The 18,053-nt window shown below is 41.2% G+C and overlaps 1 protein-coding gene across 6 annotated transcripts in view; it reads right to left on the bottom strand.

Moving 5' to 3' along the window:
- Positions 1 to 18,053, bottom strand: part of PCNX1 (pecanex 1) — a 127,915-nt gene that overhangs the window by 48,978 nt on the left and 60,884 nt on the right. For 3 of the 6 annotated variants that reach the window (XM_075614209.1, XM_075614210.1, XM_075614212.1), the window contains 3 exons: positions 7,233 to 7,362; positions 4,056 to 4,297; positions 1,244 to 1,337 (listed from right to left, as the gene is read on the bottom strand). In XM_075614209.1, coding sequence (XP_075470324.1) covers positions 1,244 to 1,337; positions 4,056 to 4,297; positions 7,233 to 7,362 — 466 coding nt within the window. The remainder of the gene's footprint in view (positions 1 to 1,243; positions 1,338 to 4,055; positions 4,298 to 7,232; positions 7,363 to 18,053) is intronic. The other 3 variants (XM_075614213.1, XM_075614214.1, XM_075614211.1) reach the window with 2 other exon arrangements.

The following is an 18,053-nucleotide window of genomic DNA, read 5'->3' as shown; positions in this document are numbered from 1 at the left end:
GATTAAAATATAAGGGAGTGCGACTGTATAATGTTTATACCGTATAACTAGTAAAGTGAAGATGGAGAAAATGACTTTTTGCCATTATCAAGTACAGTCCAAAGAGAAAATGACATTGGATGTGCATCTTTTTCTCTTGATTGTTCTGCATTATCAGGCACGGTGACCTTCAACATTGGCTTTTTGGGAATGATCAAATCGTGATAACTTCAAGGAGCAGAAAGTCCGGAGATATTAAAGTTCATACAAACTCTTTCAAGCATCTAATTTAAGGTAATTAGGAAAAGATGAACATTTAAGAATATACGAATAAAAATCTAATATTTCTTTGTTTAAATTTAACATTTAAATGACCTCGATTTATCCCATAAAATAGATCAATGTCGATACTGAAATTGTTTGGTCTGAAGTCGATGCCTTAGTGCAACATATAGATGTAACATATGTTCATATCCCCATTAACATGAACGCACAGAATAGCATGTTAAACACACGTGTTATTTCCTTAAACATGGTTTTCAATATATCTACCGTTGGATAAGGTAACAGGGGCAATAACGTGGGCAACATCTGTAGGTATTTTACAATAGTATGAAAATGTAATTTGTCGCTTTGATACAATTACGCAATTGGTTCCTAGTTAACAAAGTAACACCATCAGTCACTAGGTAGAAAAATATTTATGAAGGAAACAAACCATTGTACAGCCAGTCCTCGGTTATCCAACGGAATCCGTTCTGGAAGCAGCGTTGGATAGTGAAACCGTTGTAAAGTGAGTCCCATGTTAATTAGTGGCGGTGAGCGTTGGATAGTGCAGTCAGACGTCGAAGAATGGCCCTTAGGGTTGCATTATAAAGCGTTGGATATGCCATGCGTTGTGAAGTGAAATGTTGGATAACGAGGACTGCCTGTGTTCAGAAGTTGTATCACTTAACTGAATACCAATCTCCTACTAGAAGTTTGAGCAGTGGGGAATCTGTGTGCGCTGTGGCACAGGGGCACTCATCGCTAGTCCACAAGACGCCCCAACAGGTCAGGTTTTCAGGATATCCCAGTTTCAGCACAGGTGGCTCAATCAGTGACTTAGTCAAAGACAGCCACCTGTGCTGAAGCACGGATATCCTGAAAACCTGACCTGTTGGGGTGTCCTCAGGACTGGCGTTGGCGTTGGCCTGCACTATAGCATTCACATTTCTAAATTACTTTAGAGCCGTTAAGAAAGCAGAGACAGAATGCAACGTACCAGAGGTTGTTAGATGTCCTCCTTGCAGCTGGTTCAAAGTTTACTAGTGACATGTCACAGCCACCTGTTTCATAGAGCGATGGTGTGAATTTACCTGGTGGAAAAAATAAAATACACAGGCGCAAAAAGCTGGTTAAATAATTGCATATTATTGCAATATACTATTTACATTACTATCTATATCCAACTGAAACTAAATTCCTTTGCAGTTTGTGACGCCAACATGAGGCTTCATAATATAGCTTTGAGAACTATGGTCTTTTCCCAACTTGTAAGGTCTCCTGTACAAAGCTCATACAATACAGTAACTGCATCCATGAAGATCTCGGCTGCGGGCCCTTTAAAGGGTCACACAATCTGCCAAAGATCTCAATTCTCACAGGTCTAAAATTACTACTAATCTTTATTCTTCAACACCCCCTCACCCAAAAAACAAATAACTGGACCATTTGCTGCTAGGGATGGGTCTGAAAGCGACTGCAATACAATACAAGTTCAGACCACGTTACGCAGCAAAAAGCCAATACATACAATGCCTAAACATGTATAACAAGCAGTATAAAAGGGCAACAGTAAATCAATAAAGGCATTTATGTATGATATAAACACAGCATTCTTTCCCAACTCAGTCACTTTAGCTTCACTACAAAAAAACCCGCAAACAAACACCGATTACATGCAAAAATATTACTGGGGTGTTCTCTCTAATTCATTATTTATCAGTACGGCGAAAATCTTTGGTCAATGCAATGCAAAATATCAAGGACAATATGAACATGTTGGTTAACATGTTTATATACATTTTCTGCTGAAGTACTTAATTGGCACATAGCAAATCTAAGTCCAACTAGTACAGGAGATCGATTGACCTAGAGCTACAGTATAGAAGGGTCTTCCAGTTAACAACTAATTACAAGCATGTGACCCTCTGGAACCGGAGTGGCCAACTGCAGTCCTCAAGGGCCACGAACAGGTCAGGTTTTAAGGATATCCCTGCTTCAGCATAGGCGGCTCACTCAATGACAGTCACCTATGCTGAAGCAGGGAAATCCTTAAAACCTGATTGTTGATGGCCCTTGAGGACTGCAGTTGGCCACTGAGACAATATGGTAGATACCGCTAATCCTTGTAGTATTATACAATCCCTTCAATAAACAAGTTTCTTTATATGGCACCAACATTATTTTGAAAGCAAAAGAAACATTTAGAATGTTAAGTGGCTTCTTCTGGGGGCATTTGATAAGATTATTCATTATACCAAAACAGTTAAAAAAAAATATTTTTCCATGGTTAACACTACATACAGTGATTGCAACAAAAGAAACAAGACATACATGCTCACGAAAAAACATTTGTAACGTTAAATACGCTGCAAACTCTCTCCCCCCCTCCCCCATCCCAAGCCTTTTCATTTTAGCACAATTTGCTTGAGATAAAAATTCCAGCATTTGTATTTTCAACAAAATATAATAGAACTACGAAGTGCTCTTGCAAAGAGAATGTGGGAAGTGGTTCACCTTGGGCACAATCCGCTTTTTGTGCACTCTGACTAGCCATATATTAATCCTTAATGTCCATCAAAGGTTTGGGGAACCATCTTATGGACATCGACAGCCAAAGCATAATCTCAAAAGAATATCTAAACATGTTTTGGATCACACCACCTCCATTAAATTTCTACAATTTTATTAAGAGGACTAAGATCTTAAAAAGCAGCAGTAGAAGACAAAGTAGTAAAAACCATTGGAATCCAAACATTTCAAGCAGAAAAAACAGACATCAAGATACGGGTCTACAAATGGCGTTGTAGGTCAAAAAAATCTCCTCATTAAAACAGGGTGGAAAAAATGTTTTCAAAGCCTACATACACAGATACACAATAGTTCATGAAGATTGTCCCTAATTACATTAAAACTCCATATAAAAATATTAATACCAAATTAAATGTTCGAATGAATCCCAGAATACAGATGCACTGAGGTGTATGTTGTTCTCACACGCATGCATTAGTTTAATCTTTTAAGCAACAGACTGAAAAAACTTTCATACAGATAGTTTCTTCAATGGAGAACAAACACTACCCCCCCCGCCCCCCAGCCCTAAAAAGTCATGTATTCTTTATAACAAGTTAGTACGCAGAATATCACACACACTATTGCTATTTTTTCTAGACAAAGAGCAGCTCAACATGGTGGGTATTCAATAACAGGTAGAAGGAATGCATCCATGCACACAGTCTCGCACAAAAAGTTGATTTAATGGTAGTACCAATGTTTCGCCCACATAAGCGGTCTTTGTCAAGGTATTCAATACCAAGCCACAAGCATTTGGTTAAATAATGACTCCCACTGCCTGATGGTGTGGAGTGACTTCCATTGTCTTGTTAAGAGGGTACATCACACACAAAAATAAATGCCTCAATAGTTGGGCATCCTATATTTTGTAAATGATGAGAACCACACGTTTTTATGAGCCTGAAAGCAAGGAGGCCAATAGATAAAATGCTATAAAGATAAAAAGGCCCTGTAGAGCATAACTACCAGCACTAAGCAAGTGGCGGGGGAGGGGGAAAACCATGTACAACCTACAACCTGTTAAAAAGAAAGGTTAGCAACAGTGATAGTGATGTTGGCGCCGTTGAGCTGTCAAAAAAATATTTAGCTGTGAACTGTACATGTTTGAAACAGCAATATCAGTTTATATATAACAAGAGGCGAACATTTAATAGCACAGTAAAACGTTATCAACTTGCAGCAAATCTCCTCATTCACACACGATTCTGAAATGAAAGATAAGTGAACGGCATTATTACCCAAAATATGCTGCATTAAAACTTCCATGTCACCAAGGTTACATAAGGCCTGCATACCAAGTTCATCGTGCAAACTGCTACTGCCTACGGCAGATGCATTGTCATGTGATGCTTCTAAGTGGACACTCCCATTTCTCACCAGCAAGGAGGCGCTAGCGCTGAGCACTGCAGCCTGGGAAGGGGGACGGGACTGGACTTTGACCTGGGTTGATGACTGTTGGCCTTGATGACCATCTTGAAAGCTAGGAAAAAACAGGGATTGGGGAGACATTACAGGGGAGCATTAAAGAAATACGTGAAAAATAAGCCAATCACATCTCAACTTAAAAGGGAAGTAAAAGCTTCAACATTATACTGTACACCAACAGTGATTTTATCAATAGACAACTTGAGAAGTGCGATTTCATATAGATGGAGTAATGTTATTTTTATAACACTGGACAGTAGGTCGGTGAGGACAGACACCGCTAATGCTGTGCAAACAACTGGGAAAAGGAAAGAACAACTTTTGGTTCCACCACCTTCTGTGATGGAAGGGTCTGCATACATCAGGGACAGCCACACAACAAAAGCAAGTTTTCATCAACAAATCAAGATATCAATTTAAAAGACTGGACAGCCATGGTAGCATCGTGAGATGAAAACATGACCCCCATCTCTACATATGAGTGGCCATATCCCTTAAGGAAGAAGCTCCGATACTCTACAAGTCTTAGAAAACATAAAATGGAAAAATGTACTGCTACTAAGAGCTGTAATGGGAGTAGCCTGTACCTGCTTGAAACAAAGAGGAACCTCAACTTGTCATTTTTATATTAGGGAATATTCAAACCAGTCTTTATATCATGCAGATTAGTACTTGCAGACATTTATTAGTATACTTGGAGACTGTCCGTACAATATAGAACACTACTGTATGTGCTATGAGCCACTCCTGCATCAAAGAGGTTTATTCCCCTTGTGGTGATTATAAGTCCAATCATACGATTTAAACAACTTTAATTACCTTTCTAATAAAAACAGGAGCTTGCTTAATATGCTCATTTGTGCAAAGCAGATACATAACAGTAGCAACCACATGCTGCGATTTCCATAACGGTATAATATTAACTCCATATTTAATCTTTCATATCAGTATCTTGATGTCAGTTTTCACATAAGCTGTGTATAACAGCTACACAATGTGGTAAACAGCATGTTAGACAGTGATAGATTCCATAAAACCTTTTGCTCTGCAAAGCATGGTTGGTCCCTCTGATAGTGAAGGGGTTAATATTCAAGTGTAATTAAAACCTGTTGAAAATGTGATCCATAAAAAAAAAATGAGCCGGTTTAGGGGGAAGAATGTACCCTAAACTTTCATACAAAAAGCATTGATGTTTCATTAGAAAATTCTGCTCAGGGACCATTCCAACTTTTACTCCAAGCATAACATTTGCGGTTGATGTAGTCTCCTCTGAAAAGGCCAAAAGAGATAGTTAAAGAAATGTCAAAGCAGAAGTTAGGACTGTATGATCTACCTTATCCCACCTGTTTCTCGAAATCGGCTTCAGAATAAATTATGTATAAATTGTAGTTAAAAAAAATAAAAATGAGCTTTCTTCAAAATACAATTTACCATATATTCAAAAAATTCTATACACTTCAGATGTGGGCAGAGTGACATGGAAGGGTGTTGGTCACTAAGTTAGAACATCTGCAAATCTTTCTGACTTAAGATGTTCTCCATTGTATACAGATGCTAAAGGTTAGAGAAATGATGAATTCTCCCTGTATTGTTCTATTAACTGTATTGCTTACGCTAGCAGCTCCATAATATTAATAAACTGGTGACCGTTAACTAGCTGAGCAGTAGACATAAACCCCCAGAATTAGCAAGCTCAGTTACTGGTTAACTGACTTGACTCAGCATCCTTCCATTGAATTGGATGGGAGTTAATACCAGATCTGGTGCCTTACCCATAACAAATCTTGATAAATCTGCCCCTCGGTGTAAAATACTTCAGATTAATCCGGCTTGCTACTTTCTTGCCAAACAAATACGAGTCCAAGCTTTCCGATTGTCACTTCTTAAAATGTGACAGCATAAAAGGAAAGCAGACCAATTGTGCAGGTCTGAGAGTAAACCTGAAAGGCATTTTATTTGGCAACATACTAAGGGAGGAATGCATGAACCATTTCATGCAGGCAACATGTAACATGTGTCAGCACATGTGCATTGTACCACAAGAGAGTACATAGGAAAATGATCAGTTACATTATTCCGTAAATTATCCTTTCCCCCATTTAAAGCAGTAAGCTCATACTCTATGTATTAATTACCATCATATTTTGCAGATCTGTGGGTCAATGTTAACCTTTGAATTGCCACATAACTTGGGCTATGTCAAAGACTGCAATGCTTGCACTGTTCGAAACTGATATCATTAAACAAGATGACTAAATAAACTTCATAGCTTTACAAATGTTTTTTGCCCATCCAGTTTGTACTTGTTGACAATGTCCCAGTTCGTAAGTGTAAATTCGTAGTAAGTGTAATTTCATTTAGTTTACAAATGCAGTAAAAATGTTTATTTACACTCTTTAAAAAAAAACAGACACAGAAGTCTTAGACATTAAATGTAATTGGAGGCATTGAACGAATCAGAGGCACTAAAGATTCCTCACTAATTGCTATAGATTTTGCTTGTTTCGGAACATCAAAAATGTGCCTTTTAATTACAGCATGAAACGAGCTGTTTGAGCTGCTATTAAAGAAACACCCGGAACAATTATTGGGGAATCTCTGTACATTAAAGGCTCAGGTATAACAAATGACATTACAAAGGATCTCTCAAAACATGTCACATGGCATTGTGTGTTGATACTTGAACAGAGCTTTTTAACACTGTATGTAACAGACCTGTAAAGGCCTTACTTACAACAGGAATAGAAAAAATGGTTCCCCATCTGCAGTGCAACAGACACATGCACAACGCATGCCCGCAGTGTCATGCAGACAGCCAACAAAGGACAGAGGTTGAGATGGGGGGACGGAGAGGGGGGGACAGGGAAGGGGCAGAGGAAGATATTTGCCTCATCAGACAACACTGGTGGGTTCAGGGTGGGGTGAAGTCAGGGCGGGGTAGTGGTTAGAAGCCTGCTTCGTGCAGCACAGTAGAGCTCTGAATACCGTACCTGAGGGGTGATCCGATGAGCGATGCGGGAGGAGTTGGGTTACTCCCGGCATTGTGCCGGCGCCGTACAGCCTGGCGCCTAAATGTGCTGCGTTCACGGCGAAATGTTACAGTCTCCTCGCTGGCGTGTGCTGCGGCAGCAAGACAGAGACTTCAGGTCAAAAGGCAACCATGGCCAGTGTAGTAAGAGCAACTTAGCCAAATATGTAACTGGTTTTTGTTTTATTTTCATTCCAATCAAACATTTAAAATTTCCATTTTTTCCCAATGCAGCTGCAATATAAGCAAAATGAAAACTTAATACTGTACAAGCTTTAGAGCAGCTGTGGGCGACTCCAGCCCTCAAGGACAAACAACAAGTCATGTTTTCAGGATATCCCTGTTTCAGCACAGGTGGCTCAATCAGTCCCTGCTTCAGCACAAGTGGTGCAGTCTGAGCCTCTGATTAAGCCACCTGTGCTAAAGCAGTGATATCATGAAAACCTGACCTGTTGGTGGCCCTTGAGGACTGGAGTTGGCTGCCCCTGCTTTAGAGGCTGCCGATTCAGGCTCATCTAGCACCTTTTCTGTGCTACCTATCAACAAAACAAAATTGCTCTATTTGTCTTCACATTACTCCTGCCCAACACTTTCTTTAATAGCTTTAAAGTCATGATATCACGAATACACAAATGTTACAAGAAAATAGCAACTGTCCAACTACATTTTTAGGTGTGAAAAATCAAGTGTTTAAGATTGCATTATGGTTCACCCACGCTATTCATTTTATTGTAAAAAGGCTCATCTTTTATACACACACACACACACACACACACACACACACACACACACACACACACACACACACACAGAGCGACACAGGGGAGTGAAACGTTGGGGTGGTGCTGCTGCAGAGACCGGAGTGCGAATTGGATCAAACATTGGCACCCACCGAACTTCCTTCCAAGAACTATACATTAGATTTTGTTCACAGATTTCCATGAAAGTGTAAGTGTGATTTTCTTGCAATCTACTATTGAAGACCAGAAATTCTCCCCATGTCATTTCACAAGGAACACAGACCACACCGCTGTTCTATAGTATTTGCATATTTTACATTTCAATAAGAATTTTACTTACGACAATAAAAAAAGTATTATTCAGCCTAGATGAGAATAGACTGACGCATTTCCCCCCGATTTGCTTCCCACTGTACAATTGCCTCATTACAAAAGCTGAAAAGGTGAAGTCACACAAGACCTTGGGACCCAGGGTAGAAGTAAGCAGGAAGAATTGCACATAAGGTCCCGCCAGTTCTGCACGTAATCACTGTGACGGTAACTTTGTAACAGGCTATTAATAATACACACCAAAAATATAACTGGGTTGAATTGGACGAGGCTTAGATATGATAAAATATAATTTATTCCTTGAAAAAGGTGAACACAACAAGATATACAAATAACAAACAAAATATAGCACTTAAAGGTTAGGACAAGAAAGCCATCAGGATACAGGATGGGCCATTTCTTCCATAATTCAGGTTCAGATGTAGACATCACGACAATACATGAAGATCATGAAGACCATGCATGAAGACATTTGAGTAAGGACTGACTCTGGTTTAAATACCATTTCAACCCCCTCTCTTACAACCAAGGCGCCGAGCTGGCTAGAAAAATCTTTTTGAAGGAGATTTTGGCTTCCCTTGTAAGTGTGAAGACCGACACTTAAAAACACTCAGTCCCTTTGTTCCTGCCCTTAGTATAAACAATCAGGACAGTTAGCTTTTGATCACCGGGCTATGCTAATTCCTCAGGATGCCCTTCCTGCCCTATTCAGCATAGCAGATGGAATCTGCATTTTTCAGAGCAGATCCAAAATCCCATATACACTTTAATACCTACACATATTAAAATACCCGGTTCTGGTAGGTCCAGCGGGTCCAAACTTTCCAGACCTTAATGCCGGAAGTGGTACACTATAGGGTCCACATTTCAGCCCGCTGTAACCTTCAGAACCGGAGTTATACAAATACCACATAAACCGTTTCATATTTTATTATAAAAATCTCCGCTAAAAAGAAATCTCAGCTTTTCACTAATTTCCCATTGAAAACAACGGGCTCCGCCGCCATGGGTTTCAATGGAGCAACTCCGCCGTTGTAGTCAATGGAGTTTCCCGCCATAGACTTTCAATGGAGAAACCGCCGCCATTGAAGTCTATGAGAAAATCCACAAATCTTTACAATTGTCCACATTCCGTCTGGTTGGTCTGAGGGGGCTGGGAAGGGGCATGCATTAAAGCCGGAACCTTGGCTACATGCCACCTAAATCCCATCCCTCTGGTCATTCCAGAACCGGAGATATGGACTTACATTTTTCAGCATTTTACACTTAGTAGTTTTTACGCCACGCGGCTTTTCCCCATTGGAATCAATGGCCGGCGCCGCCATAGACAATGCATGATGCACGTCGCCATTAGATTCAATGGTGCGACCCTCCTTCGCTCGACCCCTTAGGGGGGTCTCTCATTCCTGGACCCGGTGTGGATCGTGTGTGGGGGTTCCTAGGAGCTAGGGACAAAAATAACTTTATTTCCAGGGGCCCTAGAACCTAAGATTCCCACGCCAATTGTCTTTGAACTTGACCGAAGTGATTAAACTCTTTTCAAAGACATTGTATCCGCTTTTGCGGTCTGCGGTTTGGATGGCTGCCAACCTGTTCCTCGAGGCCTGCGTTGAGGAATCTCCATTGAAGTCAATGAGCCCATTGACTTACAATGGGAAACCGCCGCTCCTCCTCTCGGACGCCACCTGCTGGTCGTCGCTGGAAAACAGGTCAAAAACCGCTACTTCTGCCATTGGAACGCATGGAGATGCAATGGCGGCCTATGGAAGGCTGCAAAATGGAGCCTGAAAATGCAGGAAAAGGGAACAAAGGGCAATAATCACTAAACTAACATTAAACCCTTCCCTCCCGCATCAACCCTAGTGTATGTGTGAGTGCAAACACCAGGATAACACAATACATTTATATAGGGGAATAAACATTTGGATACTGAAGCAAGGGAAAAAAACACATTACTGGATCTTAGTCCAGTTAACCCCTTGCTTCCCAGGTGAGAGTAGAGGGTGGCCAAATGGGGTGTAACCCCTTTAATCCCGGGCCAAATCCTCTCTATCATGACAAGCACATACAATACACATCAGTAAAGAGGCAGGGAGGCAGCAGGTAACGTGAGAAACACGACAAGGCATGTGACATTGTCTATGCAAGTAAAATTCCGATTGACTAAGATGTTTACTTTGCTGGATTGTACCAAGCAAGCAAAACAGTTTCCTTTAAGGAAAGAGTTGCACGGAGGACGTAATAATCATACAATGCTATTATCATGATCTTATTCCACTGACTAGCAAATACAAAACCAGGGCTGGCTCATAGATGCTGACTTGGACTTAACTACAAGATAATGATAAACTCTCTTAGCAGCAATATGCTTCAGCATAGGTGGCTCAATCAGAGCCACTTGTGCTGAAACTGCGATATCCCGAAAACCTGACCTGTTGGGGGGCTTGAGGACTGGAGTTTAGCACGCCTGTTCTAAGGGTATGCTGGAGATTTTAGGCCTAAATGCACCAAGCTCCTTTAGGCTACAATACGGGGCATTACCATCCCAGTAATGGTAAAACTGTAGTAAAATATTAAGTCAGACCAGCACTCAAAAATGTAAATAAAAACTTGCTCACGCAATGGGTAATTCAAAATAATTTAATAAGAAATAAAAATTGACAAAAAAATCAATTTAAGCAATAGCTTTCACACAGTCTAATAGCAAGTTAACACAATTAGTGGTACAAAGTCACAACAGAAATCTCTCCCAGCAGCGCCGGCGTTTAAGGGTTCCTTTTTCATCAGTAATTTGCTTAAATTGATTTTTTTTTGTATATTTCTTATTACATTAATTATTTGGAATAACCCATTGAGTTAGCAAGTTATTTATATTTTTGAATGCTGGTCTAATTTACTATGCTTGTGTATTGTAGGAGAAGGAACAGTGCACCAGATACAACTTCTAAACCAGGGTGAGTGCAAGTTCTGCTTTTTGTATTTTAAATGGTAAAACCGTACCCACCAAAGCAAATAACTTTGTTAACACGTCTCCTGTAAAGAGCTGTTATTGGAAATCATCGCAGATTTCCGAAGCTCAGTTAAGGTTAATAACTGGTAAAAAAAAAAAAAAAAAACATTACATTTAGGTCATACCTCCCATCCAGATGCCGAAATAGGGCTTTTGCTAGAGAGGAGAATCCTACTTAGGAGGGGGACATAATTGCTTTATACACTGCTAAGAGGAGTTACTTATTATACTCCACGTGAAGATATACCTCTGAACAACTGAAATATGTATGTCTTTATTTATATAGCGCCATTAATGTACATAGCGCTTCACAGCAGTAATACATGACCATGTAAAAAATAAATGATATAAATAACACAAAGGGGAGAAGTGCTTCAGACATAAAAGTAACATTTAGGAAAAGGAGTCCCTGCTCCGAAGAGCTTACAATCTAATTTTGTTGGTAGGAAGTATGTACAGAGACAGTAGGAGGGCGTTCTGGTAAGTGCGTCTGCAAGGAGCAAAGGTTAATGTGTGAGGTGTTAATTATCAGCCATGGAGCTACTCATATGCTTCGTTAAGCAGGTGTGTTTTAAGGTGGGTCGAGGGGGTGCTAGTCGGATATTGAGGGGAAGGGCATTCCAGAGGTGTGGGGCAGTCAGAGAGAAGGGTTTATGGCGGGAGAGGGCTTTAGATACAGAAGGGGTAGAGAGAAGACATCCTTGAGCAGAACGCAAGAGCCGGGATGGTGCATAGCGAGAAATTAGAGCTGAGATGTAAGGAGGAGCAGAAGAGTGTAAAGCTTTAAAAGTGATGAGGAGAATTGTGAGTGTGATATGGGATTTGATAGGAAGCCAGGAGAGGGATTTCAGCAGGGGAGACGCTGAGACAAATTTAGGAAAGAGTAGAGTGATTCTGGCAGCAGCATTTAGGATTGATTGCAGGGGAGACAGGTGAGAGGCAGGAAGGCCGGACAGCAGGAGGTTACAGTAATCGAGACGGGAGAGAATAGGGCCAGAGTCAGTTTTAGCAGTCGAGCAACAGAGGAAAGGGCGTAACTTGGTATTATTGCGGAGGAAAAAGCGACAGGTTTTAGAAACGTTTTTAATGTGAGAAGAGAATGTGAGAGAGGAGTCGAGTGTGACCCCTAGGCAGCGTGCTTGGGCTACTGGGTGAATGATCGTAGTTCCAACAGTAATGTGGAAGGAGGTAGTAGGGCCAGGTTTGGGAGGAAGTATGAGGAGCTCTGTTTTTGCCATGTTTAGTTTAAGTAGGCAGAGGGCCATCCAGGATGATATAGCAAACAGACAATAAGAAACTTTAGTCTGTACAGCAGCTGTAAGGTCAGGCGTAGAAAGTAAATTTGTGTCATCAGCATAGAGGTGATATTTGAACCCAAGAAATGTGATTAGGTCACCTAGAGAGTGTGTACAGAGAAAAGAGATGGGGTCCCAGGACTGTGATAGAGGAGGAGTTGTTTGCAAAAGATACACTGAAAGTACGATGGGAAAGGTAAGAGGAGATCCAGGATAGAGCTTTGTTCCGAATACCAAGAGTATGTAGAATGTGAAGGAGAAGAGGGTGGTCCACAGTATCAAATGCTGCAGAGAGGTCGAGTAATATGAGCAGAGTGTAATGAATTCTGTCTTTGGCAAAATGGAGGCCATTAGTTATTTTAGTGAGGGCTGTTTCAGTGGAGTGAGCAGTGCGGAAGCCAGATTGTAGAGGGTCTAGGAGAGAATAGGTGGTGTTGAGAAAATAGAGCAAGCGAGAGAATACAAGACGTTCAAGGAGTTCAAGGAGTTTAGAGGCAAAAGGCAGGAGGGAGACAGGTCGATAGTTAGAAAGACCGTTAGGGTCAAGCTTGCTGTTTTTGAGTAATGGTATGACTGTTGCATATTTGAAGGAAGAGGGAAAGGTACCAGAGTAGAGAGTGGAGTTAAAAATGTGTGTGAGCGTAGGGATTATAGTAGGAGCAAGAGGTTTTAGGAGATGGGAGGGAATGGGGTCAAGTGGGCATGTGGTAGAGGGAGAAGAGGAGATCAGCAACAACACATCCTCCAAAGTGAGATAGAAAGGTAGGACGATGAGTAGAGGTAGGTGGGCGATAGATGACCGCCACATGGACAGGGAGAGGAGAGAAGATCTGGACAGCGAGAGCCTCAAAGGAGGGAAAAGCAAGAGGGAGGAATATGAAGGGTACGGTAGACGCAGATAGAGGAGAGCAGGAGCCCCATGCCTCCACCCCTGCCATCAGGGCGTGGAGTGTGGGGAAAAGAAAGGCCACATTAAGAGATGGCAGCTTCCAGAGCAGAGTCATATTGAGTGAGCCAAGTTTCAGTTATAGCAAATAGGAGCAGAGTGAGAGAGAAAGAAGTCATGCACAGAGAAGAACTTGCTAGAAAGGGAGCGAGCATTCCAAAGGGCACAAGAGAAAGGGAAAGAGGAGGGAGGGCGACAATGGATGGATATGAGGTTAGAGGAGTTAACACCCGAAGGAGTAGAAGTTGTATGTGTGAGGCGAGGACAGGAGCATATAGAAATAAGGCAGGGACCAGGATTGGGAGAGATGCAAGGAGAAGCATGGATAGAAATAGAATGTGAGGATGATTTGTAGGTGTGCGTTTTAGTCCAGGGGATATAACTGTGTGGTGTTGGAGGGGGCAGGTAAGAAAGGAGTTAATGTGAACTGAGAAGTGGCGAAGGAAGGAGAGATGGAGATATATGAATGAATGAGACATAATGAGGCTGTTAGATAGAAGTGCGTATTTTGAAAAGAAGTGAGGTCAAAGCAAATAAAAACAGTAGTGGCGACATGGCATCAGTAGCTCAGTGCAGAGATGTGCAGTCTGGGATAGATAATTTCCGCCTTTCCAGCGCAGATCAAAATCCAGGATTCAGGGCTAGTAGGTGTTGTCCACTTGTTTCACTCCTGTTGAACTCCCTGTTCAACTTCACACTGTATTATACTTAAAACATGCTACTTTAAATGTATGCTGCTTGCCCTCCCCCCAGTCTCTAGCTATATAGGTCTTACAAATCACGAATGAATTCATTTCAGGCCAACCAGCTCAATGTGAGGCGTATATATATGTACACACACACACACACGAAAAACAGAAGCTCAAAATAAGCACTCTAGCATATCCAAAAATACAAAAACGTATTCAAGCAAGATCACCAAAAACATTGACAAAGTTAAAATAGCCTGAGGAAACCCTTACTGCATGACATGCCTTCCTATAATTAACCAGAAAAAGTGCAGAGCCGACAATAAGTCTAGTACCCTGCACTTAAAAAGACTGATCATATAGGTTCTGGTGAAAAACGATTTTTTCACTTTAACCCTAGAGACACTGGCCGGTATAAACTATATTAAGGTGAACAAGACATCCCCACAAAACCAAAAACACACCTAAGGCCTCGGGCATGGTCAAGACGCGCTGCTGCTCGGCAGTGAGCCCCTGCAGCCGCAATGAGAACGGCTTTTAAATTCAAGCGCTCAAGGGAGCGCAGGGCCAGTCACGTGAGCGGTTCGCCCAATGAGGACGAACCAGCTCCGTGACGTCACAGCCCCCCCCCCCCCCGACACGCCCCCGGACGGCTCGCTGTCTAAGGCCAGGGAAAGCACCCGCTTTCCCTCAGCGCGCTTCCCCCCGGCACAATTCACCATGGACGCAGCCTAATGATAAAGAATGGAGGCGGTAATGTGATGTAGATATTAACCCTTGTAGAGGATGAATAAAATGGTAAACAAGATGTAACACCCCAATATAAAGTAGATAACAGAAAAATATGACTATAGTACAGAATCATTTAGTTGGATCAAAGATCTTAATTAGTTTGCAGGAAATTACTGCTTCATAAATATTATGCCAAGAATCAGGACCCACTGGACACAGCAGAGAATAGAGAGTTCCAGTGGAATACCCAAGAATTGAGGGTCCTTGGTGATTTAACTATGCATATTGAAGATCAGTTATCTGATTCCCCTATTACCATTGCTTCTGTGGTTTTCCCTGTGGTTAAGTCCAGATCGAAGTTTTGTCCACCAATTCAAACTTGTTCACAGGTTGTAGTCTATTGTGATGTAGTTACGAGGGACTTTCTAAAGATGCCCAAACCCAATGGGCCCAATAACCTGACAAAGGAAGAATGAATAGCCTTAGAAGATTTGCATACAATGTCTAATGTCCAAATTAAGCCATTGGACAAAAAGGTGGAAATATAGTCATCTGGCCCCAACGAAAAGGAAGCTTTGCATCAGCTAAAGGATTCTGGCTGCTATAAAGAACTACCCGGAGACCCGACTGTCAAATATAAACATCTTCTTGATCGTTTGGTGAGTGATGCCATTTCATCAGGTATAATTATCAAAAAGTGTGGTGAGGGTCTCTTATCACCCCACGCAATTGATCCCACATTTTAAGTCTTACTCAAGGTACACAAGAACCTCTCTCCCCAGGAAGACCAATAGTGTCTGGCATAGGAGAACTATGTGAACCAATTTGCCGTTTTTTAGATTATTATTTAAAACCTTTGGTTGAGACATTGCCCTCACACTTGAGGGATACCACCTATGTCCTCCAGAGACAACCAGATTGCCGTTGATGGAGGAATCGTGCTAGCCACTTGTGACGTTGAGTCACTCTATACCAGCATCCATCATTCTGATGGATTAGTGGCAGAACGGTACTTTCTATCAATGGGTGGTCTGGATGAGTCTCATACATTTTTTAATGATCTTCTTCAGTTCTATTATTACACAATTTTAAAAAAAAATAATAAAAAAATAAAAATAAAACACAATAAAAACAAAAAAGAGTTTCTAAGACTTAAAAGAACCTGTTCCACCAAATCTATATATTTGAAACAAGATCTAATGCATTATCATCTCGCTTTCAGACCAGGGGCTATAGCAAATCAGTGATTAGACGTGGAAGAAATAAGAGCCACACTCAGTCGCGTGATACACTTCTCATCCCCAAGGCTAAATTGATAAGAACTGGACGAATTACAGGAGGACACTCCAAAAGCACTGGTATGGCCTCCGAACTGATCCTGATCTGGAGAAGATGTTGGGGGAAAGAGTGTTGATTTGGTCAGTAGGAGATCTCCTAATCTCCATGACATGTTAGAGCATAGCCACTACATCGCTAATAAGCCGGCACATTTCCTTTCTAATATAGGAGACTAGGCTTTACTCCATGTAAGTTATCGGTGACTGAAACCAATCCCTCCCCCTGTGCTGTATGTGATGTATTACTTGGTGTTAAATGGTCCCTGAATCTTCGTGATGTAAGAGTGTGTGTGTGTGTGTGTGTGTGTGTGTGTGTGTGTGTGTGTGTGTGTGTGTGTGTGTGTGTGTGTGTGTGTGAATATAAATTTATAAAGCGCCCAGTGTATACAGCGCTTTACAAAAGGTGTGTGGGGAGTGGGAATGTATACCAATGGTGTGGGTACTGTAGGTGTAGAAATGCCTCTACACTACAGGCTTGGTGTGACAAAACAGACTCTATAAATATACTTAACCTCTACAGCACATTGCAATGGACTGCACAAAGACTGAGCCACCTGTGCTGAAACAGGGATATCCATAAAAGCCAGCCTGTTGGCGGCCCTTGAGGACTGAGTTTGGAGACCCCTGGTCTAGATTAAAGTAAAAGCGAGACTTCATCAACACTTTAAAATTAACCATGTAATAACTTGGTCATTAAGCTTACGCTATTTAGCTCAGTAATGGCAGTTTTTGCATAGTATTAGCATTGAAGGTAAAGCGTTAACTGATGGAACATAACATCTGTTCCTATTTTGGGTTACCTCTCATTGCTTGCCCGGATTTAATGGATCTTAGTGCACGGACTACCCTATTTTACTTCAAACCAATTTAAAAATCTTATGACTTATACTTTGCTTTATTATTTAGGATAGTTATTGTATCCTAAATAATATTGTATTACTCTGTGCCCAGGACATACTTGAAAACGAGAGGTAACTCTCAATATATTACAGTACTTCCTGGTATGACATTTTATTAATAAGGGGGACCCTGTGGCTGCTTTTTCCTTTGCTAGACTCATCCTCTGTAAATTGTAACTGCTTCCCAAATTAGGCCAATTTTACTATCAGACAGGAATATCAACTTAATCCAATTCTATTCTGCAATGTTGTTCTCTCAGGAAGTTTGGAAGTTTGTTGAAGAGTAGAGATCACTCAACGTCAGAAGTTTATTATCCCACCTTTTTATGGCTTATCCAAGAACACGGATTCCTTTCACTCAAGCAATAGTTTGGTAAAACACAATTTCATAGGCTAGGACAGGGGCCTGCAACCTCTCAAGGAAGAAGAGCCATCTTATAAAAGAAAAAAATCCCCAAAATATTCAGAGCCGCAACACATGCATGAATATTACACCCACCCACATACATTTACTGTACTATACACACACTAATAGGTATATATTGTATAAGCATCAACATACAGCACATGCATGAATATTACACCCCCACACATACATATACTGTACACACACTAAAGGTATATACTGTATAAGCATTAACATACAACACATGCATGAATATTACATCCCCCCAAACACATGCACATACTGTACTATACACACTAATAGGTATAGTTTATTTTTCATTGTTTTTCTGTGCAACAGTGTTATTTACCAATACACAATACGTACATACACTATCCCCCCCAAATACACATACACCAC

Source organism: Ascaphus truei, chromosome 9 (genome assembly GCF_040206685.1).
Source record: "Ascaphus truei isolate aAscTru1 chromosome 9, aAscTru1.hap1, whole genome shotgun sequence".
Taxonomy (NCBI): Eukaryota; Metazoa; Chordata; class Amphibia; order Anura; family Ascaphidae; genus Ascaphus; species Ascaphus truei.
The sequence above is the reverse complement of the archived record's forward strand: the minus strand, read 5'-3'. Positions and strand labels throughout refer to the sequence as shown.